The sequence below is a fragment of the Triturus cristatus genome, chromosome 7 (genome assembly GCF_964204655.1).
Source record: "Triturus cristatus chromosome 7, aTriCri1.1, whole genome shotgun sequence".
Classification (NCBI taxonomy): Eukaryota; Metazoa; Chordata; class Amphibia; order Caudata; family Salamandridae; genus Triturus; species Triturus cristatus.
In genome coordinates this window covers 379,544,939-379,570,864 of record NC_140590.1, presented here as the reverse complement: position 1 = coordinate 379,570,864, position 25,926 = coordinate 379,544,939, and the positions used below count along the sequence as shown (strand labels likewise).

The 25,926-nt window shown below is 46.0% G+C and overlaps 1 protein-coding gene across 7 annotated transcripts in view; it reads left to right on the top strand.

Annotated features, from left to right (window-relative positions):
* Positions 1-18,888: 18,888 nt before the first annotated feature.
* Positions 18,889-25,926, top strand: part of EPN1 (epsin 1) — a 336,950-nt gene continuing 329,912 nt past the window's right edge. For all 7 annotated transcript variants that reach the window (XM_085616570.1, XM_085616572.1, XM_085616568.1 and 4 more), the window contains exon 1: positions 18,889-19,143. In XM_085616570.1, the coding sequence (XP_085472696.1) occupies positions 18,897-19,143 (247 nt within the window). In that variant the 5' untranslated portion in view covers positions 18,889-18,896. The remainder of the gene's footprint in view (positions 19,144-25,926) is intronic.

Sequence of the window (25,926 nt, the reverse complement as noted above, 5' to 3'; positions counted from 1 at the left end):
AAGGGTCGACCGTTCCAGGAGCCTGTTCCACAAATAGTACTGACAGCAGACGCGTCTCTCCAGGGATGGGGAGCTCATGTACTCCACTACACAGTGCAGGGACTATGGACCACACAACAGAAGAAAATGCACATCAACCTTCTGGAACTGATGGCAATCTTCCTAGCCATGAAGGCATTCAAAGTACATCTGTGCAACAAGGTCGTGTTGATCCGGACGGACAACATGACCGCAATGTACTACATACAGAAGCAGGGAGGGACGCACTCTCCACAGTTGTCTCATCTGGCTCAGAGCATGTGGAAGTGGGCCATTCAGAGGAACATGTTCCTCATGGCGGAACACCTCCCCGGCAAGGACAACCAAATGGCGGATCTGCTCAGCAGACACAGCCACCAGATGCACGAGTGGGAGTTACACCCATCAGTACTCCAGCCGTACTTCCAGCAGTGGGGTCATCCAGAGATAGACCTGTTCGCCACAAGCGAAAACGCAAAATGCCAAAGCTTTGCCGCCAGGTTCCCACATCCGCAGTCGCAGGGCAATGCGATATGGATGAACTGGTCCGGCAGATTTGCGTACGCTTTTCCCCCAGCACCGTTGATACCGCTGGTGGCTCGCAAACTCAGACAACACTCCCTGACACTCGTCCTAGTTGCTCCTATGTGGGCACGCCAGCCATGGTACACCACCTTCCTCGAACTTTCCGTGGTGCCGCATCAAAGGCTGCGGATCAAACCCGCGCATTTGACGCAGAACCATGGAGAGATTCAGCACCCAGATCCGCAACAGCTGAACCTGGCGATCTGGCTCCTGAAGTCCTAGAGTTTGGCTACCTCAACCTGCCACCTGACTGTATGGACATCATCAAGGAGGCCAGAAGACCCACTACAAGAGCTTGCTATGCAGCCAAATGGAAAAGGTTTGTTATTTACTGCGGTAATAATGACATTAACCCGCTGGACGCATCCATCCAAAACATCATTTGTTACCTCCTACACCTATACCGATGCAATCTAGCGTACACCTCTATACGTGTCCATTTGACCGCAATATCAGCCTATCTACAAACCAGGCAGCACCTCTCTCTATTCAGAGTGCCTGCCATCAAAGCATTCTTGGAAGGACTCAAACGAGTTATTCCACCAAGTCACCCACCAGCTCCAATGTGGAACCTCAACCTGGTCCTCACACGCCTGATGGGTCCACCCTTTGAACCTCTCCACTCATGCGAGATTCAATTCTTCACTTGGAAAGTAGCCTTCCTGGTAGCGATCACTTCTTTAAGAAGAGTTAGTGAACTCCAGGCACTAACAGTTCAAGAGCCATTTATACAGGTTCATGCCAACAGGGTCGTACTACGTACCAACCCCAAATTCATGCCCAAGGTAATATCGCAGTTCCACATGAATCAAACTATTGAACTGCCCGTTTTCTTCCAAAACCCACAAACTGTCGCGGAAAGGGCACTCCACACACTAGATGTAAAAAGGGCCCTCCTGTATTACATCGACAGGACCAAACCCTTTAGGAAGACAAAACAACTGTTCGTTGCCTTTGCCCCACACCACAAAGGTAACGCCATCTCCAAAGCAGGGATAGCCAGATGGATAGTTAAGTGTATCCAAATTTGTTATCAAAAGGCAAAACGCACATTAACTATTCCCCCACGAGCCCACTCAACACGTAAGTTAGGGGCCTCCATGGCTTTTCTAGGAAATATTCCCCTGCATGATATATGTAGAGCAGCCACCTGGTCCACTACACACACGTTTACCAAACACTATTGTGTAGATGTGCAATCAAAACAGCAGGCAGCTGTAGGACAGGCTGTTCTCAAAACCCTTTTTCAGACCGCTGCAGCTGGCACTGGTAGCCGCCGCTAATAGAGGGCACTGCTATACATTCTATGCACAGATATGAATTCAGCAGCCCACATGCCTCGAACTGAATATGCTACTTACCAGTATGCATCTGTTCTTGGCATGTAGGGCTGCTGACATTCATATCGCCCTCCCTCCTCCCCGGCGCCTGTAGCAGCTGCAGCTCTCAGAATTACTGTAAGCATGGTCATCACTTTCTGTATCTACTCCATCACTGCCACAATGGCGAAAAACAATCTGAGGATGGAGAGGATGCCCATGGGCACTGTAGTCCAGGGGAGGAGTCACCTATCCAAGGATACTTCGAAGACTCTTCCAGGACAACAACGTGCAAACATCCGGACCCAACACTAGGCGGCGATCTATGCACAGATATGAATGTCAACAGCCCTACATGCCAAGAACAGATGCATACTGGTAAGTAGCATATTCAATACATCATATTGATTTTGATCAAGACATTTGAAAAAAGAAAAATCGGTAATAGTAAAATTGACATTTTTATAACCGCAATTCAGCCGATCAATGTAAGCGGGAGGAGGGCCCTTCTATCTAGTAAATTGATAATCTTGGTAAGCATTAACCCAAAATTCAATTTAAAAAGATCTGCATAGACATAAATCCCTAAATATCGAATTGGGTTATGGGAGCACGCTTGCCTTTGAAGATTGCATGAAAGAAATTGGCACCCAAAATTAAATAGCAAAATTCCAGTTTTATCATGGTTGATTTTGTAGCCCCCAATTGATTCAAACTGTGCAAACTGCCAACGTGATTTCAATATTCTGCTCGTCAGGACTAAGATAGAGATTGACATCGTCTGCAAACAGTTTACATTTAGGCATACCCTCTATTGATGTTATTATCTCATGGTTATTTCTAATCCTTATCGCGAGGGGTTCTATAGAAAAAGTAACACAGGAAAGAGGGGGCAGCCCTGACGGGTGCCTCGATTTATGTCGACCATCCCTACTGGGCGACAATTTATAATAAACGAGGCCTGGGCCTCTTGATATAGGTTCCATAACATATCAATTATTACAATTGGGAACCCCATTCTTTTAAGAATATAAAAAAAGCACATCCCAATTTACGAGATCAAATGCTTTTTCAGCATAGACTGTCATAATTAATGTAGGGGTTTGGTTGATTTAAAAGAAAAAATCAAGTGCCTGAATTTAAAAAAACGGTATTCGATGACATTGATCTGCCCACCACAAATCCGGTCTGATCGTTATGGATCAATTTATGTGCTATTGCAGAGAACGGATTTGCCCAGATTTTCATCAGTATTTTATAATCAACATTCAACAAGCTAATCGGCTTGTATGCATTAATGTCTTTCGAATTCTTACCCTTCTTTACTAAGCTGACTATGATTGAGTCTTTAAAAGTAGATGTGACCACACCTCCCGCTTTCACGAAATTAAGAAGGTCAACCAAAAATGGTATTAATTCATCAGAGAATACTTTATAGAATTCAGTGGGAAGGCCATCATTAACGCAGGCCTTCCCGCCAGCCATTGAGGAAAGGACATGCTGGATTTCTTCAGCAGTAATTTCAGCTATTTCCTCTTCCTGCATATTGTTAATGGAGGGAGCCTGGTGCTGTAAAGGTATTGGCCAATCACCTCATTGATGCCATATATTTTGTTGCATACAGCTTATGATCATGATCTAGAAAGATTTTTGCAATCTTTTTCTTCTCAGTAACCAAAAGCCTGGTCCCTGGTTCCTCCAGTTCTGAGATTACTGCAGACTCCTGTTTAACTCTGCTTGACCAAGCCAGTAGGTTCCCCACCATCTGACTTTCCTCATAAACACGCCGCTATAACATCCTTGAGCTACTTATCTCTTCAAGGATAAAACAAATTCTCTTAACTGCTGCTTAGCTTTGGTTAAGTGCTGCTTGTCTACAGAATGTTGCCCCAGGCTACTATTTCTCAGCATTAAAGCTAAATCTACTGTGTGTTGCAATTCTGTTATGCACACTCTTCTAGTTTTAAACTGTGCGGCTGTAAAAGCAAACATCTGCCCTTTAATTGAGGCCTTAAAGGCTCCCCAAATCGAGAACAGTGCTGCTGTACCCTTATTCTCCTGAAAAAATACTTTTATCCATTTCTTTGTATTCTCAACCCATTGAGTGTTCGAAAGGAGGAGGCGGTCCATCTGCCACCTGGACTTTTCCCTCCTCTTTGCCTCTATTTCGATTTCCATTTTAACTAGTGAATGATCTGAGAAAGAATGAAAAATTTCTTAGCTAACGTAACAGAAAGTATCAATTCTATTAAGGACTCTGTGGCAAGGATTATGTCTTCTTTCTTCACTTTATTCAAGTAGCTCATTAAAAGATAACAAAAAACTTTGTTTCCCATGAACCCTTGGGAAAAGGTAGTTTAGAAAAACAGAGGCAGTCATGACATAGCAACAATGTCCATTCAGGGGGCTCATGGCCCAACATAGTCCTCTCTCACTGGCCGTTTGCCCTCTTTCGTCGCGCAAAGCCAGCTGTCGGCTCACCTACATGCATCCTGTTTGCATCAGAACCTACAAAGACAGAGAAATATTACCATCTGAGCCCAAACTAAAAAGCCTGCAAAACTAAGCAGCAAACAAAGTTAGTGAACACTAGAACAAACTTGTCCCACCAAACCCCTTACAGACCAGCAAGATTTCTTACTCACATACAGGGAGGGATGTCCTTCCTTGGACCCTAGGGTGGGATAATCCTCGCCTCCGAGTCCTTAATAGAATTGAAACTTTCCGTTACGTTGGCTAAGAAACTTTTTCAATTTGTCAGGACGGAGACAAGCCTTCAGGAGATGAGGCAAAGATGCATAGCCAACTTAGCTGAAAGCTCTTTCCTGGAGAGAAAACGGTTTGTTTGCCAGGACAGAAACACGTTGAGCACTTGGTTCACATCCCAAAGAGCGGAGTAGCGAGGCTCAGGAGAGCCAAATACTGCGTAACAGCCTGCATACCATCTGGTGCTCGCCCACAGATGTCATCAATTGCACATGTCCGGAAGATATGGCTGAGCGAAAGGTGTTTATCGACCTATATGCCATACCATTGGAAGCCAGTTGTGCCAAGAAATTCACGACATACACTACGTCTGCGACCAGCGGATCAAAACCCCGTCACAAACACAAACGGGACCATCTGCCCCAAGCGGATCTGTTCCTCTTGACAGTGCTGTCTGCCCAAGCCTTGGACATGAAGGCTTCAGCCTCCTGCGAAAGCCCTGGGACCTCCCATCTTCCCCTGAAATACGCCACGCCATGAGCCACAGCGAGTTCGCCTACACCAGAGGATGCAGAGCTTTGTCGGGCTCAAGAGGAGAGTCGGCAGGTGGGGGACTAGGATTAGAAAATCCCAGGAAAGTTCCAGAAGAACTGCAAACCAGACTTACGACCTCCAAAAAGGGGTGATTATGACTAAATCTGCAGTCTGTCGCCAGACCTGAGCAGTCGCTCTCATGATCATCGCAAAGGGGGGAAAGGTGTACCCCTTCTCTGAGCTCCAGTCCTGGAGGAAGGCATCCGTGGCCACTGCCAGGGGATCCGGCCTCCAGCTGAAGAAGCGAGGAAGTTGATGGTCCAATCTCGAGGCAAACAGGTCCACCGAGAAGGAACCCCAGCGGTCATTCAACATCGCAAATATGCTCAGATCGGGCTTCCAGAGACTGGAATCCCTGAAATTGCTGGACTGAAAATCCGCATCTTGATTCTCTCATCCTGGTAAGTATACTGCGGTGACCGAAACCTGGCTGTCTAGGTAGTACTGCCAGAAACTAGCGGCTAAATCAGAAAGGGCTTTGGATCTGGTGCCTCCCAGGTGGTTTATATATCGGACCGCCGAAATGTTGTTCATCTTGAGAAGGGCGCATGACTACAGAGTCTCTCATCCAGCAGCGGACGGCGAAGAATCCCGCCATAAGTTCTAAACAATGGATATGCAACTTCTGTTCGTCGGGAGACCACAATCCTCCCGTAGAGAGATCCCCGCCTCTGCCTAACCTACTGGCGTCGGACTCTATAACCAGATCTGGCGCTGAACCAAAAATTGCACGGCCTTTCCAGGCCCCCATGTGGTCCAGCCACCGTTGGATCTCCTCTCTAGCCTCGCTGGACAGGGAAACCTTGTGCGAGTAAGGATACCCCTTGCGAAGGAAATACACCTTCAGACGCTGTTGGGCCTGATAGTGAAGCGGGCCCAGGAAGATGGCTTGGATCAATGCCGAAAGGAGGCCCACCACCCAAGCCAGTTGGCGGAGGGACACCTGTTTGGAAAGGACACATCTTAGTTTGCGCTGGATCTTCGCCACCTTCCTGGAGGGAAGGCTTAGAGTGGAAGAGGTGTAGTCTATCACGAACCCCCGAAAAGTTACAGACTGAGAGGGCGGTAACAGTAAATTTGTCTCGTTGACTACAAATCCTTAGCTCTGAAGCAGATCCACTGTCATCTGCAGATGGGCTGACAGCTGGCGAGGGCAAGAACCTTTTAGGAGATCCTCTAGGTACACAATCATCCGTATGCCTCGCGCTCTCAGGAACGCCACCGCCAGTTTGAGCACCTTGGTGAAGCACCAAGGGGCTGAGGACAGGCCGAATGGAAGAGCGGTGAATTCGTAAGTTTGATGACGCCAGACGAACTGGAGGAACCGTCTGTGAGGAGGAAAAATTGGGATTACCAGATAGGCGGCTTGAGATCTAGGCGCACCATCCAATCCGAGGGCGCAAAAAATCTCTGAGGAGGTGAATACCCTCAATCTTTAAGTGGCGGTAAACCAGCCACTCATTGAATTCGCTTAGATTTATAACTGGCCTCCATCGGTCTTGGCGACCAAGAATATGTTGCTTATAAACCCCCTGGGGACGGGGCCTGGACTGCTGGACAGGTTCGCCAAGATAATCTATGTGGAACCCCTGCCCCGTCTTAAGAACCCACGCGTCTCGCGTGATAGAAATCAAGGCCTGGAAAATATTTGCCAGCCGCCCCCTGATTTTTAGTCGGGAAGAAGGGAGATCAATCACCGGTACTTGGGGTGGCCACTGCTCCTCTGAATCCTCTGCCCTTTCCACGACATCCTCTCGTGGGGTAGAAATTCCCGAATCGGGACTGATCTTAATATTGTCTGGAACCTTGTCCTTTTTGAGAATTCTGTTGGGACTGCCGCCCGGTCGAGCGGCCCCTACCTTGACCGGCTTCGTGAAACTCGAGGGAACACCCTTTTTATAGTTGTCTGGACCTTGTCCTGTGACGTAAATGTATTGACAAATTTACCAAGTTCTTTAACTAAGGCTCCCCGAAGAGGCCTCCTTGAGCAATGGCGCCCTCCTCTGAGTCCGCCAGGTCCCCCAATTTTGGGTCGACTTCAATAAGAAGGGAGCGGCGGTCCTGGGTGGACAGGTACAATTCACGTTGCCCCAAAAAATTATGGCCCACTGGGCCCACCCTGACAATGTGTCCGGGAAATTATGGACCCTGATTCTTTGGCCTCCTTGGCCATATCCAAGATCTTTTTAGTGGGGCCTAAGGCATCCAGGAGCTTGACCTGGCATGGCTGCCATGACCTGTCAATACCCTTCCTAGGGTCCCTAATAAACTTCTGTAAGAAGGTGACCATGCGAGGGTCAATTTCCGGGGTAAGTGCTACTTTTCCCTTGAGGGAAGGACGGGGGCACTCTGCCCGGAGGCAATTACGGGCCTCCTTTTCCAGTGGCCTATGAATGCTACCCGCCTCGTAATTAGCGACCTTGTCGGCCGGGGCCCATTCGGAGGATCGCTGGTGTATAATATAGTCAGGGTTAAGAATGTCTGACGTGTTCTGGGAGGACTAGGAAGGGCGGGATGGAAGCCAAGGCATTGGAAGGGCCTGGTTCCTCATCTTCGTCTCCTACCGCATTTAAATCAGTGTTGGACTCAACTGGCGGTGGAGTAGGGTATTTCCCTGCAGGTAGGGTAGGTTGACTGTCAAAGGCTTGTTTAAGCCTGGCAAATGCATCCAGATCCACCCCGAGTCACAGGATCGTTTGGGTGGTGGCGGGCCTTGTTCAACTTGTTGTGGTGCCTCTGGGGTCGAAGTGGGGGGGCAGAAGTGGTGGATTGAGGAGTCAGCCTCTCAAAGGCATGGGCAATCTGGCAGGAGAGCCTCTCCTCTACCTGAGTCATGGCCTCTGCCACTGCTCGATAAATTGAGGTGTCAACAGCCTCATAAAACATCACCACAAGGGAGGTCAGCCAGAGGGTCCTCCATGTCCTGGTAGTCCTCCTGGTACTCCATAACGTATCGGGTGAGTATAGGGTCAGGGACCAATTAGGGGTGTCTGGGTAACAGTACACCAGGCCTTGAGGTAGGGCCTATATTTTAAGGGCTGGGTATCAGCCTGTCTAGAGGTGCGAGCTTCTTGCAATTTAGATGGGGTTCTAGCCCCTTGGGGGACACACGCTGGTGAATTCAATTTAAATGGGAAGTAATTACCCCTGTCACAAGGGAGCCGGTCCAGGCAGTGTCCCACACAGGCCTTTAGGCCTCAATACAGACCCAAAATCAGGGCGTAACAAATGCCAAGTATAGACTCTGCTCCCAATTTAACTGGGCAGCGGAGCGTTATAAGAAATGCAACAAGCGATCAGCTGTTCTTTCCTTTTTAAAGCCGCCTGATCGCGTACAGACCCGGGCAGGTGTCTTGTCTCAGACCGGCCGCTCGAAGAATGCACGCGATGACTGAATTCCCAAGGAATGTGAAGAATTAAAACATCGCGCTGCATTCTGGGTCACCTCCCATGCCCCCTGCCGGTGGGAGGGCGTCGCTTCAAGCGAGACACCAGCAACCACCGCGTAGGAGCAAGAAACACTCCCGCGGTGAGGAACAAAAGACATGAAACCGATCTAGGAAATTAATGCCACAACAGCGCGCTGAGGGCAGTACAATAAGGCGCATTGCTCAAAGCGGCCTAAAACAGAGAGAAGACACGGTGACACGCTTACAAGAAAATCAGCAGAAATAAAGCGCAATTAAACCAAGCAGTTAAAATAGAACAGTAAGCGCAATACAGTACAATAAACACATCAATTAAGCACCACACAGTGAAAACAACTGGAGGGTACTTATCTCTGCTGCGTAGCAGTGAAGAAAGAGGGCGAACGGCGAGCGAGAGAGGACTGTGTTGGGCCATGAGCCCCTGATTGGACATGGTCGCTATGCCATGATTGGCGCTTTCTATGTGTTTTTCTAAACCACCTTTTCCCAAGGGTTCATGGGAAACGTAGTTTTTTTTTATCTTTAATGATCTGCTATTTGAATTAAGTGAAGAAAGAAGGCATAAACCTCGCCTCCAGTCCTGACATAGAATTAGCCCCAATTTCTGCATTTAAACAATTGATATAACGAGAAATGGGAAAAAAATCATTACACGAGGCTGACTGAAATCAACCAGAGTGGCAGGTTAATTGTAAAAATTCTGGGTGGGCCCTACGCCATGGAACGATTACTTGATAATCCTGCTTTATAAAATCCAATACTCTTTTAGTCTTGGGTTTCAATTGTTTTTTTGTTTTATTAGAGGTATCCCTTCTCAAATCTTGAATAAAATAAAAGTCCCCCCGCGCCACCCCCCCCCCCGCTAAAATTACAGGGCCCACTGCACCTCTAGCTATCTCATTGATCTTCATAATGTCTTTGGGATCATCTTCTATTGGGGCATAGTAATTCACAAAGTTATAAAGTATCCCGTTCACCCCGGCAACCACCCAAATCCACCTACCCTGAGGGTCTCTCAGGACTTGCAAGATCTCCAAGTTGATCCCTTGCCCGAATAAAATAGCTACCCCTCTTATCGCCAGCCCTGCTGAGGCAAAATACTATTGCGAAAAATATTTAGGGATAAAAAGTTTTGGTTTTGAATGAGTTCCCTGGAAAAATGAAATTTGAAGAAAAAAAGTAATTAACCATCTAATCATTACGACGTAGATTTGTTTGAAACTCCATTCACATTTACCGAGACAATACGCACTTTAAGAGTCATCATATCTTACAGGTAAAGCCAGCCGGCCTCCTTTTGAAATTAAAGCTTCTATATAATAAATCCATATACATTTTTCCCCTTTTTCATATTCTGCTCTTTCCTCACAATAATTCTGCTTTTTTTCACTATTGCTCCTAATCATACCCTCAACCCCGCCCCCTCGCTCCCCCAACCCTTACCACCACTGTGCCCCCCCCCCCACCCTTGGCAATTGGGGAATTAACCATCAAACCCCATGCCTTCCTCCCCTGATTAGACCTAGGTCTGGGTGCCATGGTATTGCACCCTAAGTGAACGACTCCTACCCCCAACCCATGTACTCTGAACCTGTTCAGAATTGGAAAAGACCATCCCCCATTATCCTTCCTTAGCTACTTTTCAGTAGTAATTTCCTGTAGCAGCTTCTGAGCTTCGTCAACATTCGCAAACATATGGAGCTTCCCTTGGACTAAGACTCTAAGTTTGGGTTGCTGAGCAATGGCTGCCTGAGCACCCTGCGCCTTAAACAAATAAAGTTGAACAAATAACTTGCGCTGGCGTGCAGCTGCTGCTGACATGTCCGAGAAGATACGGCAGCTAGGAACTTCACTGGTTGAAAATAGTCTCTTTTGAATGGCCCTAGTAAGTACATGTTCTTTCACTCGGAAATCTTAAAAATTGACTAAAATTGTTCGAGGCAGCTTTGAATTGGGGAACGGCTGCGCTGGTACCCTGTGTGCTCTTGTATTTGTTAAGTCTCTTGTAATGTTGTTTTTAATGAATGTCTCAACCCATTTATGGTCTTGGGAGCCTTCACATCCTTCTGGTACTCCCACTAATCAGACTTGGAGTGTTGCAAATGATTTTTCAGCTCTTCAAGCTTGCTTTCAAGGAGGATTTCGATTTCGTTTTTAGTCCAGCTGCATTGTACTCATTTTATTCTTCAAGCTGGAAGATCCAAGACCCGGCCTCTTGCATTCCGGCAGGTTAGCTACTGACTGCCTCTTCAATGTTTGACAGACGATGATGTAAAGATTCAATTTTGCTTCCCTGTGTTGCCTTAAGCTCTCGTAGCTCATCGAGAATCAGACTTAACATAGTTTTAATATCATATTGGGCAGTGTGACCTCTTTCTTGTCTTGTTTCTAGCACCTGCTTTTCTGAGGAAACATCTGTTATTTGCCGTACCAGATCATGCTGTCCCATCTCAGGGAATTTGCCTAAGATGGAGATGGTCATCCATGACTGAGAATCCATAGAGGCAGCATTCTGAGGCTCTGACCTGGGAATTGAAGAGCCTCTTTTTCTTTCTCCAAAATGCTTTGTGGCTGAGTGGGAGATTGATCAGTTTGAAGCTGTCCTGATTGTAAGTTGATAGAAGATCCTTGTACTTGTGCTGTAGGCACTAGCGTGGAAGTTATTTTGGATTTTGTGATTAGAGGATATTCCTTTGATTTGCCTTGAGTTGGACTAGAAGAACCTTCTTTGTTGACCACTTTATAAAACCCCTCATCTTAAATCGGGCTTGCATCCCTATTCTCTGCTTCCCCGCTGCCTTCACTAGAATTAGCTGCTTTTCCGGTTACAGCAGTCTGGGATAGAAATTGCCCTTCAATGCTTGTTGCTTCTGCCGACCTTGCCTGAGTAGAGTCTGGGACCTGGACCCCGGCCTTAGCCACTATTTCATGCTCCGCCATATCTTCTTCTGAACTTAAGGGGCTTGAAACTGCGGCTGACACACTGCGAGATTTTTGAGAGTGCTCGCCCCTTGCCGCTGGTGAAGCTATCTTCACATGTGCTACTCGTGCTTTGGATTTGAGGCCCAATGTCGAATCCACGAGCCATCACGTTAGAAATCTTTAAATGCTTCCCCATCATTGCAGCCTTGAGCAACACTATTAAAAACAGATTATAAGGGAGGGGAAAAAAAAGGAAAAATGTCTGTCTTCCCACCCCCCTTTATTTCCCCTATTCCTCCTTGACGCCAATCTGAGCATAATGTCCTACTGAGGGGAGCAACCGTTTCGGAAGGCTTAGGGGGACTGCCTCAATATTCCTTTTATAATAAGCCTCCAGTTAAATACTGAGGTACACACAGCCGTGTCTCAGAGCCACCAAGAGCCAGCAATAGATCTGCAGCAGAGTCTCCAAAAAACTGTCTGTTAAACAGAAGCAAACAGGCATAGCCCTCCAGGTTTTAACAGCCATCCATCATTGGGACCAAAGCCCCTGTGCCTAGAGTCCACGCTGTATCCCCACATTAGCTCTTGCCATTCACAGCTGTATCTCTCCTCTATGTAATGTCCTTATGCAAAGGATAGCAGTCAGGGTCAAAGTATGGAAGAATCAATATATACTTCCCGCCTCTGAATAATCCTCCAAAAATCCTTCACACTCAATTACTTTTGCGAGCATTCAGTGGGCCAGAATTAGAAAGAAAAGATAAAACACCCTCCTACAAAAACACCCTGCCAATAAACTAGTCCCATAGCCCCCAGAGATTCACAGCTGATCAACTAATCCCCCCCCCCCCCCCGGGTGTCTCGCAAAGCTGAAGGCGGTCCGCTACTTTCATCCACATCCCTGCCCTGTGCGACGATGCAGCGGAAGTGGCATCACATGGATGAGGGGGTGGTTGGTCCACCAGCAACAGTTCATGCTGGACTGACCGCCGCCTTGCTCATTTCAGGTTACAAATTGTGTAGATTTGCGCAGATAGTCACTTGCGGGGCATGATGGGACACAGGGGAAAGGCAATAAAGGCACAATGCTAGCTTTAGGTTTCATATCCGTGGCAGCCTAACATTGCTCTTCATTCCCCTTTTAAAAATAGGCTGAGAAAGATGTATCCTGTCACTTTTTACTAACGTAGTGTTTAATTGGATACTTTTTTTTTTTTAATTAAAAATTCAGTTCATCCAGTTTAGCCTATTATTGGGTTGCAAAGACAGTTTTATTTTTTCCATTTAATATCACTTTCTAATGAAAATTGTGCACATGTACATAAATACACTTTTTTGGATTAACAGATTTTATTGTTTCAGAATAAATCGAAGAAAACAATAACATTGCTACCCAATCAGTCTTTTTAATTCCAGCCCATCCAGGTATCCACTGGTTACATAAATATTGGGTTACCTCTGGGTGGAGTATCTTACGTTGAGGACAATCCATAGTACTCCCACTATTTGCCCCAAATCTTGTGGAATCTTTTAGGGCAGCCCCGTGCAATATAAATCTGCTCTTCCTGCTTAGAGCACCAATCAATTCTGGACCTCCAAAGTGCCATGCTAGGTGTCTGGGTCGACTTCCAGCTTCTGGCAATGTCTCTTTTGGCCGTCAGCGTGGCCAGCCCAACCAGTGTCCAGTCACCCCTGAATCCTCCAATATAATCTAGGATCCCCAGAAGGGCAGTCTTTGGTGTCACTGTTACAGGCTGAGCTAGAACATTGGATAAAGACCAATCAACACAATGGGCAATCAACAGACATTGCCCAACCATATGGAAGGAGTCTGCAGCATGTGAGGAGCATCGGGTGAGGTTGGGTTCAGGCAAAAAACCTGCATGCCAGTGTCTGGGGGCGTCCTGTAAGTGAGATGTAACTAATTTAGTTGTATCAGTCATAATTGTGCCAAAATAACCAGCTCTCTGGGAGCCATACAGCCCTCTGTTTAATCTAGGTCTCCATTCCAACCTTCCCACTTTGGCTGGATTTGATCAACACTACTGTGGCATTGCAAATCGAGTGGTAGAGCTGGGAGATCCACCCTCGACCCAAGCCACCCATCAGTCTAGCCTCTACAGAGCTAAACTCCGGTAGGTCAGTCAAGTCAGATTGACAGTGCCCTAACACGTCTCCTCTGTGGATACCTGTGGTGCTGGGTGGGGTTTAGTACAAAATGGGACTTTAGGTCTGCGAAGCAGCATATGTGAGAACCCCGCCACAAGTCCTCCAGCACCTTAATCCTGATCCAATCCCAATGTCGGAATTCCTAAAGCGTACTGTGTTGCAGCCAGCATCCTCTTCAGAGGGGGGCTTGTTGTATACGTTTCTTGTCTTAACCAAGGATTCTGTTAGCAGCTCGCCACACCAGGAAGATCGTTTTAGACCGTTTTAGGATAGAGAGAGGCCTGCCATATAGGTAGTGCATCACCCCATCTAAGCCAAGGCGAGCCTGTTCCAGTCGATAGGCCGGGTCACTCCAGCCCACAGACAACCCCTCATTGATGTCCAAGAGATGGGATACCCAGTAGTACAGACCAACATTGACCGCTCTTATACCCCCATCACATACACATTAGCGACATTTGGCAAGAGAGATACAGGAATAACATGAGTTTCACCGCAATCTCGGTAAACAAAGTGTTGGGGATGTGCAAGGGAAAGTTCTGTAGGGTGTATAGGAAGAATGGGAGTAACATCATTTTAGGGGGGTGTGATCCAGCAAAGAATATTGAGGGGAAGGGAGGCTAGGATGTGAGCTTGGCTTTAGTCACCTGCAGAGGTTAAGGGATCTTGTGAGCTTGGGCACCGTCGCTACGTGAATGCCTAAGACGGCAGACCGGGATATCAGTCTGCCGGTTGATTAGTGTTGTCTCCTCACAGAGTGGAGGAGAGCAATTTACCTCTTTTCACTCTGAGCCCAGAGGCGTCCTTAAAGAGGCTCAGGATTTCGAGCGTGTGAGGGCCTGAAGTTGAAGGGCCGGCTAGAAAGAGAAGGAAGTCATCCGCTTGAAGGGCAATTGTATTCTCCATCGACTGACTCCATTTTCACCCCCGCAACTGAGCAGAAGCTCTATAGATAACGCGAAGAGAAGAGGGTAGAGTGGACAGCCTTGTCTAGTCCCGCGGTGGACTGGTAATTCATGGGAAAGCACGCCGTTGATAAGAACCTGCGCTGAGGATCGGGACTATAAGAGGCCAACCAATTGAAAAGCCGGGTGCCCAAACCCATATTTTGCTGCACTGCACAGAGGTAGCCCCAGTCCCGTGTTGAAGACTTTTTTCAAAATCTATGAGCACAAAGGCTGCTGCGTTTCGACACTCTAGTTCCCTGCCAAAGCAGCATGAACTTGGCAGATGCAGTGTCTTGTGCCTTGGTTGGGCAGAAAGCCACACTAGTCCTGGTGGACCAACATGGTAAGTATTGGCTGTAGTCTGTTCGACAGGATCTTGGCATAGAACTTGATGGCAGTGTTGATCAGGGAAATGAGGCAATAGGAGATGCAGCCAGATGCCGGGTTGTCCAGATTAGGGATGATCACAATGGTGGCAAGGTCCAGTTCTGGAGGAAAAAGACGTCTAGCTACGGCTTCGTTATGTAGGTGGAGAAGTGGGCGATTGTTGCAGAGTTTGGAGTAGCATTCAAGGGGAAAGCCTTCTGGGCCAGAGGTTTTGCCAGGTTTCAGATCTCAAATCGCAGCGAGGACTTCATCTTCAGTAATGGATGAGTCCAACGTCACCCTCTGAGCCCATGTAAGGCGGGAGAGGGATATCCAGCATGAGAGGATGGCCAAGCTCCCGGGGAGGTCAAGGATGCTGGATGTAAAGTTGTAGTAATAATGTCCAAACATATTTGCAATGGCCCCGGCAGGGGAGAGCGGAAGCTGCAGGCGATCGCGGTTTTGAGCTGGCAGGATCGAGGTCAGGCTGAGCCCGCTACTGCACAGCACTCCAAGGGCCCGTAGGGGGCAGTGTGGAAGTCTGTTACTCCCCCCCTGGCCCTCTTTACCCCTGGCCCCCATGGACACAAACAAGTCTCAGGTTGAGGGCGCTTCAAATGCCCCGGCAACACAGCGGTTTCACTTCGGTGTGCTGGTGGGTGCCATTACAGCATAGTGGGATCCCCACTGCAGCCAGTGAGACACGGTTGTCGTCCACAGGCAGGCTTCACAGGGGCTGAAATTTGGCAGCATTTGGGGGGCCATGAGTGCTCGATAAAGATGGTGGAGGAAGTCCTCAAAGCTTTTCTAGGACGCGTCCACTATCTTATTTGCTTCAACCACCACATATATACATTTTTATACATCATTTTTTTTGCTCCTCGTTCCAGCATATTGGTGGGGCAATTCAGTGCTTAAGGAAGATTCCTGTGGAAGAGAACTAGGATTACAGGTAAGTACATTTTCTTATGTGCCCTCTGTAGAGAGTAGATTTCAAAGCCTGTCTATTTCACTGACTTACAGTGGCGCAAATCAGCCGCAGAACATTATTTTAAATATTGTGTTTAATGTTTTTCTGGTGTTTGCCATCCCCTCAGCAGGATGTAGTTCAAATATGTAACTGAGACATAGCAACGCTGTAAAACTGCAGTTAAATCTCCAATTTTTATGTTGCAATATCTCACCTGGGAGGGTATCCTGGCGCTGAAGCAGGATCAGTATTGTCTGAGTTTGGGGTTGGGTGAAGAGACCGGTCTTCAATTTCTTACGGAATTCAAGAAGTTCAGGGTAGGCTCTGATGTGCAGGGGCAGGCCTTTTCAGGCTTTAGGAGCAAGGTAAGAGAAGGCACGACCCCTAGATCTGGTTCTGTGTTTGCTGTAGTGTGCGCAAGTAGGAATCAGGCTGAGTGGAGGTGTCTGGTAGGTTCGTGGAAGTTTATGCAGTTGTTTATGTATGTGGGCCAATGTTGCATGAAGAGTTTGAAGAGCGCTTGTTTGTGGATTGGGAGCCAGTGGAGCTCTTTGAGGTGCTGGGTGATGTGATTGCAGGGTGGGAGGTTGAGGGTGAGCCTAGCTGCGGAGTTTTATATAGTCTTTAGTCTTCTGGTTAGTTGAACATTGATTAAGCATACTGTATGTTATCATAGTCCAGCTTGGTTGTGATGAGGGTTTGAGTGACCGTTCTACAAGTATTCATGGGGAGCTATTTGTAAATCTTATCGAGTGTGTGTGTGTGTGTGTGTGTGTGTGTGTGTGTGTGGAAGCAGGAGACAGCAATTGTGATCATTAGGCTGGTCATGGTGAGTTGGTTGTGTTGCTGTACTGAGGTTCTTTGCATGAGTAGCCTCGAAGGGTGTGGGTCTGAGTTTGGCAGGCCAGCAGGTGAAGACCCAGAGTGAGGGGTCTTTGACGAAGATTACGACTGCCCTCTTGGCTGTGCTGAGCTTGAAGCAGTTTGTTTTCAACCATCTGGAGGCTTCAATCATGCAGGCCGAGAAATTGGTCCTGGTGTTTGCGTCTTTTCGGAGAGAGACATAATGAGCTGGGTGTCATCAGCATAGAATATGATGATGATTCCGTGTGTGCGGATTATGCTGGGGAGTGGGGGCATTAAACAAAGTGGTACTGAGTGATGATCCCTGTGGAACTCCTCAGATGAGGTTGGCTGAAGGTTTTCTTTCTAGTCCCATCACAAGATGCAAACAGTTATTAATCGCTGTATATAAAAAGTTGGCCTAAGAGTACAGAGGTTACAGGAGATGTGTGCTTTTATTGTAACCTGTTCAAATAGTGCCATGTATTGAAGTGAGATCAAACAAACATAACCGGATCCTTCAGTTAATGACATCCACTGATAATTACTGTTGTCTGCATTCCAATCTGGCAATGATACTGGGTTCTAACCATGTGTCTTGGTGTTGCCCCAAAAATGGTCAGTTGAACTGTTAGGTCACATCCCTTATGTACATTAACATAAGCAGCCCCAAAAGAGCAGAATCGACTACGGCAACGCACTCTACGCCGGCATCCCCCAGAAACTACTCAAGAAACTGCAGAACATTCAGAACTCCTCTGTCAGACATCTCCTCAATATCCTCCGTTGCAGCCACATCACCGCCGCCTGAGAGACCTCCACTGGCTCCCAGTCAACAAAAGGATCACTCTTCAAGCTCCTCAAGCAAGCCTACAAAGCCCTACATGACGCGTACCTTAACCACTGCCTTGCATTCCATGCACCTACCAGAGACCTCGGCTCTGTCCCTGGCTATCGTCCTACGTATCCCCAAGACTGCAGCCGGAGGAAGATCTTTCCCCTACCTCGCAACAAAGACCTGGAACACCCTGCCTCTCCTCTTAAGGCAGTCATGGTCACTGCCTCAATTCAGGAAGGACCTAAAGACCTGGATCTTCAACTGAACCAGAGCGCCTTCAATAACCCAGCAGTTAACCCCCCCCCCTTTTCCCGCCTCAGTTCCTTGAGACCCTTATAAGCGAGTAGTTGCGCTTTATAAACCCTGATTGATTGACATACTCTTCGTATTTTGGGGTAGCTCTGAAAAAAGCAGTTATGGATGAAAGGCTTGAGATGAATCTCAGCCACTGGTAAATAATAGTTGTATTCTTTTCCGTCGTTGTTACTTTCAGAATTAGCAGAACATACAGCCTTCTCTCTCTTGTTATGGTCTTGTTGATAGAAGCACTAGTCGATAATTCATTGATAAACCTCTTCCTTTTGACATCCTCTACAATGTTTACATGCTGGTGTTTATATCTATCTGAAGCCTCACTTTTCTTTTCCTTGCTCTGCCAAACTCCTCCTACAAACCTGCTCACAATCCGAAAACATCTGTACCAAATGTAAACCCCACACTCTGTACCAGACTTCAACGTAGTTCTTTAAAATCATGGCACACACCTTCTTTGGAACAGCCTGCCTGTTTCAAAATATAAGTTACAACCATCAAGAGTACCTTCATCACAGCTTTTACTGCCATTGCTTTTAATCTCAATAGTCCCACAACTCTGATCGTTCCCATGATTAATATAACCTTTCAAAGACGGTCATAACTGAACTGCTATTGTTTTAAGTGCCTTTTGCTATTTATTAATCACTTTGTTTGTACATACTGTCTGTTGTAAAACTTATGTTTCAGGAGATCTTCAAGTAAATTTGTGAGTGAAGGTGAGGTATTGTTGGCATTCTTTTTCATATGTTGCTATCAATGATGTCCTCTGGTAGAAGTCTCCTTGGCCACTGTAATTGAACATGTTAGTTTGGATGGTAATAGTTGAGAAGATATCTCTTGACTGCGTTACCTAGAAATTATTTTTTTCAGGCCATGACTTTGATGGAGTATTTGATAAAGACCGGCTCTGAACGGGTTGCGCAGCAATGTAAGGAGAACATCTATGCCATTCAGACACTGAAGGACTTTCAATACGTGGACCGAGATGGGAAAGACCAGGGTGTGAACGTTCGGGAGAAAGCCAAGCAGTTGGTGTCACTGTTGAAGGATGATGAGAGACTTAAAGAAGAGAGAACGCATGCACTGAAGACGAAGGAGAAGCTGGCTCAAACCTCCACGTGTAAGTGCAGGGTACATGTTTGTTTCCACAATGGGAAGGGGAACAGTCCACTGCTGATATTTTCTAAGAAGATGGGACTGTGCTTTGCTTATGAATGACTGTATAATGCTTCAAAACTCTAGGAATGGGTCACAGCTTTCTAATTTGTTACAGCGTAAACATGAACATTAGTCCGCTTAATTGTGAGAAAGTATGTTCTCCATGAGGGAATCCCCACTGATGAGCATTAGTTCTGAATGGTCCCACCAATCTGTGAGATTTTGGAGAATTTTTATATTTTTTGTTATAAAATATTGGCATAGAAACCTTTCGCTAGAAATGTCAGTTTGTAAAAAGCTACTTATGTTACATAATTTTAGTTTAGACGCTACATTAGAAAAAGTGACAAGTAAAACTCTTTTTAAAGATCAGCTTCAGAGAAGCTAGACAACTGATACTGCTCCTTTAAGGAGGCGTTCTCCACCAGTATGCAATAATGCATGGTCAGTGGCAGTTGCACCAAATGTCTTCTGGCTACTACTAACCGAACCCTGGAGCAGAGAAGCACATAGCTCTACCATTCTTTTTTATTCATTCTTTTTTTCTAAGGCAGCAGTGTTCATTTTCTATTTCCTGACTGAATGTGTATATATCATTATTTCAGAAAATACCAGCACTTTCTGTGGAAGGGTCTAATGCCCAGGCTGACCCCTCCTTTAGTTTGGATTTTTTTTCTTCCTGTTACCCACCACCCAGCAGACTTCACACCCTACAATAAGGTGTACGAGGACACTGAAAGATAGGAAAACAATTCTGTCTTCATGAGGACCATCAGAGATGGCTGGTGTCTGCTTCAGGGGTTTCTGCAGAGATTGGAGAGAATTCCTTCTCCTGTCCCTAAAGATTCTCAGAGCGAGATCTGAAAAGATATTTGATGCAGAACAGAGTCCTTTATCTTGGTCAAAGTCGAGATTTAGTACATTGAGAATAATCACGGTAACCACTTGTCAAGGGCAATGTTGCCATTGAGACACTGTAAGAGAGAATCTCACATTATTTTTAACTAGTTGACATTTGCCCAAATCAGTGTATTCAAAAAGAACAATTGATGGACAGAATGCAGAACAATGTCATACATTCACCCCAGTACAGAGATCTGGGCCTAAATCCATCGTTTTTTTGCTCACCATGCCGTTCCAGTTTGGACCCAGCCATATGCAAATCAGTCTTGACCCTGCGCCCAATGGGAAAAGTCCAACTCGAACTGCTAGGCCAGGTCCTCCCTGGACTGGAAACAAGCATCCTAGGACTGGTTTCAGGCTTCAAATCAGTGTATTCAGCTTAAGTCTTGATGAACAAGTTAAAGGAAAGAGTGCCTAATATAGCAAACTGAGTAATCAGGAGTTTACTTTCTGACTAGAACAGTTTCACCTGTTGTTAGCCTCCCTTCCTCTCCGCCTATGCGGAGATCACCACTGCATGGTCCTAGAGTAGCTCATATTCCTGTGTGTCCTATTCCTGTGCCACATGCAGTACCTACAATCTCCTATGAGATCCTGACATGGAAAGGAAGATTGTTCAAACAAAGATCTTGTTCATTAGGTTGACCTCTTTCTGTGAGGTGAAGTCACAACTTTTTGGTTAGATTAGTCTTTCCCGTGGAGTTTGAGAGATTTCCGGGAAACCGCTTTAGTTCTAAGAAACCAGGTTCCTTTTACGATGACACGTAAATGGTGCAATAGAATGGGTAGGTATGTGGCGAGCCTTCTCTATGGTGCACACCTGACATTAGTGTTTATGCCCCTCCCCCTTTGAGTGCCTTGTTCTTAGAGATGTTTGCACATTTTGTGAATACAAGAGGGACCTCTGGTTTTTGGGTTGGGGGAAATTGTAATAGGGTGATAAATGGAGCTGAAGGCATATTGAGGGGATCTTGATGCCCCAGAAAGAGTTCCCCACCATAGGCTAATTTTATTGAGGCCTTAGGAATGTATGTTATTTGGCACATATTTCATGAGCAAGAACAGGTCTTCACCTTCTATTCTGGGGCACACAGTACACTTTTCCATCTCGATTTATTTGTGCTGCCCAAGACGGAAACACAGAAAGTCAAAACAGTACGGATTTTTGCTGGGGGTTTCTCAGATCATTCTCTGGCAGAGTTTGGCCTTCAACTGCAACGTCAGCAACCGAAGATGAAGCAGAGATTGAGCACGTAGTCCCTGCTAGGCAGAGAATGTAGAGCACAAATGGGAGAAGCAATGGGCACATTTTCAATACCGACCAGGGCTCTGTAGATTCATCAGGAGTTCTCTGTGAAGCCTTGATGGCAACATTGAGGGGTGATATTATAAGTTTCCAAACTGGTGATAAGCGTAAAGGTCACGGATTTAGAGTACCGCATTTTGTTCCAAAAGTTGCAGTACCTGTCAACTCTGACACCAGAAATTTGTAGGACTATAATCCATGCTCAGATGCTGCTGCAGCAGTTCATGACGGAAGAGGCCCAGAAGGCATGGATTGCCTCCCAGAGCCACATGTATTAGTGAGCAGGACGGGGAACAAAGCAAGTATGTTTATGCCAAATTATGAAATATTGCACCCCAATAGTGAACATTTCTGGGGCGACATGTTTTGAAGATTATGGGAGACAAAGATATGGCCCAGTGTTTTACAAAATATTATACAGACTTGTATGCTCTGAGAGCAGAGGTCATGCGTGGGGCCTTAGAAAAGATAGTATTTGACCTCTCCTTTAGAAGACTTTCCAGGTAGAAGATGCTTTGGGAGTCGATTTTAACATCTTCATTCTCTTGAAGGTTCCGGGCTATTTGATTTAGTGGAAAACGCCAGCACCACATGGTTTTCCATCAGAGTTCTTTAAACTCTATGCAGCTAAATCCATGGAACCATTGAGGCATGCTGTTCGAGAGGCTAAGGGAAAGTGACTGTTCCTCTGGACTGGCAAACATCTGAAATAATGGTGATTCCAAAACCAGGGCGTTCGCCTGGACTTTGCTCCTCCTTTCGTCCCATCTCCCCCACCTAAATCTTGAAGTTAAAATCATGGCGAACTAGCTGAGTGAATCCCCTCTCTGGTCCGGTGGGATCAACCTGTGTTCATGACCCAGTGAGCAACTAGGCACTGTAATTGTATTGTAATTACATTTGTATAGCGCTTACTACTCCATGCGAGGCGTCGAAGCGCTTTTCGGCGAGTAGCGCGCTACTCCGGGACCCACAGAGGATTAGTGTTGAATTAGTATAGTGAAACATGCAAGTAAATGTTAAGTGGTGGACATGTTAGTTATTTGGATTCGGAAGGATAGAAGAAGGATACAAGAGGAAAAAAGGTTTGTATTTATATAGCGTTTCTTACCCCTGATGGGGTGTTGAAGCGCTTTTTTGGGCGAATAGAACGCTACTCCGGAAACCCATAAAGTATTAGTGGTGAATTGGTATAGTGAAATATGAAAGTAATTTGAGTGGTGGATATTAGTCAGTTATTTGGAGTGAGAAGGATTGCTGAGGGATAGAAGGGAAAGAAAGGTTTGCATTCATATAGCGCCTGTTACCCCTGATGGGGTGTTAAGCGCCTTTCTGGCGAGTAGCAGGCTACCCCAGAACCCATAAAGGATTAGTGTTGAAAATTAGTATAGTAAAAAATGAATTCATTTGAGTGGTGGATATGTTAGTCAGTTATTTGGATTGAGAAGGGTTGGGGAGGGGTAAAAAAAAGGGAGAAAGGTTTGCATTTATATAGCGCTTGTAACCCTGATGAGGTGTTGAAACGCTTTGTTGGTGAGTAGCACGCTACTCTGGAACCCGTGAAGGATTAGCGGTGAATTAGTATAGTGGAATACGGAATTAGAGAAGTGAACATGTTAGTCTGTTATTTTGATTGAAAAGGATAGTGGAGGGATAGAGTGAAGGATTTCTTTTTTTAGGTCATAACAGTAGGAGGAGGCTTTTGGATGAATAAAAAGGGTTTTTGGAGGGGAAGAGTTTAGAAAGGTTTGTTTTGGGGATCGGTATAGTAAAAGAAGTGTCATATGATGCAAGAAGGGGTAGAATAGAAGAGTGTCAAAGGCTTATTTTGGGGAACATAGTAGTGGTATGGGGTTTGGGATAAATGAGTGGATGTAGAGGATGTAATGATAGATGTATAGGGTGAGAGATAGGGTAGTGCATTGGAAACAGTAGTAGAAAGAAGTTTGAAATGAGTCAGAAAGTTGGGCTAGAATATATATTGAGAGAAGTATATGCTGAGAAATAGGGTAGTGCATTTGAAATGCTAAATTAGAAGAAAGTGATAAATATATAGATCCTTAAGTACATTGAACGTATATAGATGCATAAAGGAGGTAGGTATATGCAGATTAAAGATATTGATAGAGGTACAGTATGAGAAATAGGGTAGTGCATTGGATATGCTTTTTTAGGAGAAAAGTAACAGACACACAGATCCAAGTACATGGAGGTGCATAGATGCACAATGGAAGCAAGTACATGTAGACCAAAGATGATTTTTTTTTTAAACATAATTATTCTACATGTTTATACAAAGCAATACACAAAGATAGGTACATATCTATAGTGAAATTAATGCTTACATACAGAGGGACACCTACATAGGGTGGGTATTACTGACTGGTAAAATGGGCAGCATTTCTGGCCCAGGTCCCGGTCTTGAACAGGCTCAAACAGGCACTCACCCTTGTCCTCTCCACACTTAGCCTCCACGCCCGGGCTGAGACGCTCTAAGCCTTGGCCGTTTATAGCCCTAGTAGTCCGGTGACCCCTTCAGCCAATGGGAACCCTAGCTCTAACACTATCCAATCACAACACTAGCCCTAAAATCTAGAACCAATAGGAGACCAGGACCTTACAGCCAATCTTAGCCCTAGTCCAAGCACCTAATCAGTTTCTAAACCCCTGATCTCTACGTCCAATAGAGGCCCTAGCCGTACCAATAGTCCCAACCCTAGTCCAATCAACCAATTGCACAGGAAGCCCTAGTCCCTACTTCCAATAGAAAGCCTAACCCTACTCTTAGTCCCACACCTAGTCCAGCAACCAATAACACCAGAAGCCCGAATCGCTACTTCCAATTAAAAGGCCTGACCCTAGCCATAGTCCCACCCTTGTCCCAACAACCAATGACACAGGAAGCCCTAGTCCCTACTTTCAATAGGAGGGACTAGTACATAACACTCAGAGGCCTTGGAGGATAGACTGGATGGCCCCGCTGTGTTCCAGTTTGTTCCTGTTTGCGTATATTGTGAAGACGTTCAATTTGGTCGGGTGGTAAGATCTATTCACCCTTCTTAGATTTCAAATTTTGGTCCCAAATGTATGGAATGTATGCAACTACATCATACAGATCTGTCTGCCAGAGTTAGGGTGTCACTGGAAACATTAGCCCCCCTTCCAATACAGAGAGGTACAAGGCGCTAGTGTCTGTTGTTGGGAAACAGCAAATAGCAAGCCCACCGAACAAGGCAATTCCTTTGCAACGCGGGCAGAACAACTAATGCATCTGAACTACGAATTCCATTTAGAACGCAAGCCGTTAAAAAGCCCTGCATTAGGTTAAGTGGCCTTGCATTTTTTTTCCCAGATATTTTTATTGGTCATTCAGTACAATACATTTTATAACCATCATTATCACGACACACAAACATCGTCCAAAAAAATATCCAAATGTGTCATCAATAACTTTGTGGTAAACAGTACCCCAAGATTTTTACTGTTTGGTTACAAAGATGTGGCAGTGCCAGGATCCTACTTCATATCATGCATTTATCTTAACAGATCCATAATGCTCTTGCTCATCGTTATAACAACCCTGTACAACCAGGTGTCACGGTATGTATATTATGTGCATCAACCTTCCTTCATGCATCCCCTATATGTACATCAGATTCAGTCTCGTCCCCACACAGGTCCATCTGCGTGAGGACGAGACCATCCGTCTGTCTCCATGCTACCAGATCATCCTCTAGTCGTTCATTCCGTTTTACGCATTTCGTCCTGACCTCCTCAGCCACTGCCCATTCAGACATATCTCACAGCCATTCGTATAACCGGGTGGTTGGGCATTCAACCGTTTAATGGCTATCCACCTCTTTTCCAGCACTAACCCTAACATAAAAAATTTGCGGCTAATTTTCTTTTTTGCGGGGGTTGGGAGCAGGCCCAGTAAAACTTCACGAGGGGTACCCTCAATCTCCCATCCAGTGGCCAACTTTAGATTCTGCAGTACATCTCTCTAGAAGGGCGCTATAACTGTACAATTTCAAACCATATTCAGGAAATTTGTCTCCGCGCTACATAGCGGGCATCTGGTTGATCGCGAAGGGTAGATAGCATGTAGTGTTTTTGGAGTGAGATACAACTAGTGCATGAAGTTATACTGCAAGAGCTTAAAGCGTGCGTTTGAGATCATTGCGCGCGTCTCCATATGGACCCTGTTCTAGTCGCGTGGTGTCCGATCACCTCCTAATCCCTCTTCCCACTTGTGTGCTTTCGGGGTAAATTCCAGAGAATATTCTCGTAATGCTCTATAGATGTGCGCTATAAGTCTCCATCCCCTGGCAAGATTTAATAGCATGCTCAGTGTGTGTGAAGGAAGGGGCTCAGCTGGGAAGCTGGGACAAATCTTGCGCGCCGTGGATGATATTTTGTTGTATTGTAGGCATTGTCTTACTCAACGCTAATGAGTCTATCGCGTCATGCGTGATATACTGTCCCTCAAGGTATAAATCACCTAAAATATCACAACCCCCCTCTTGCCATTTTAAT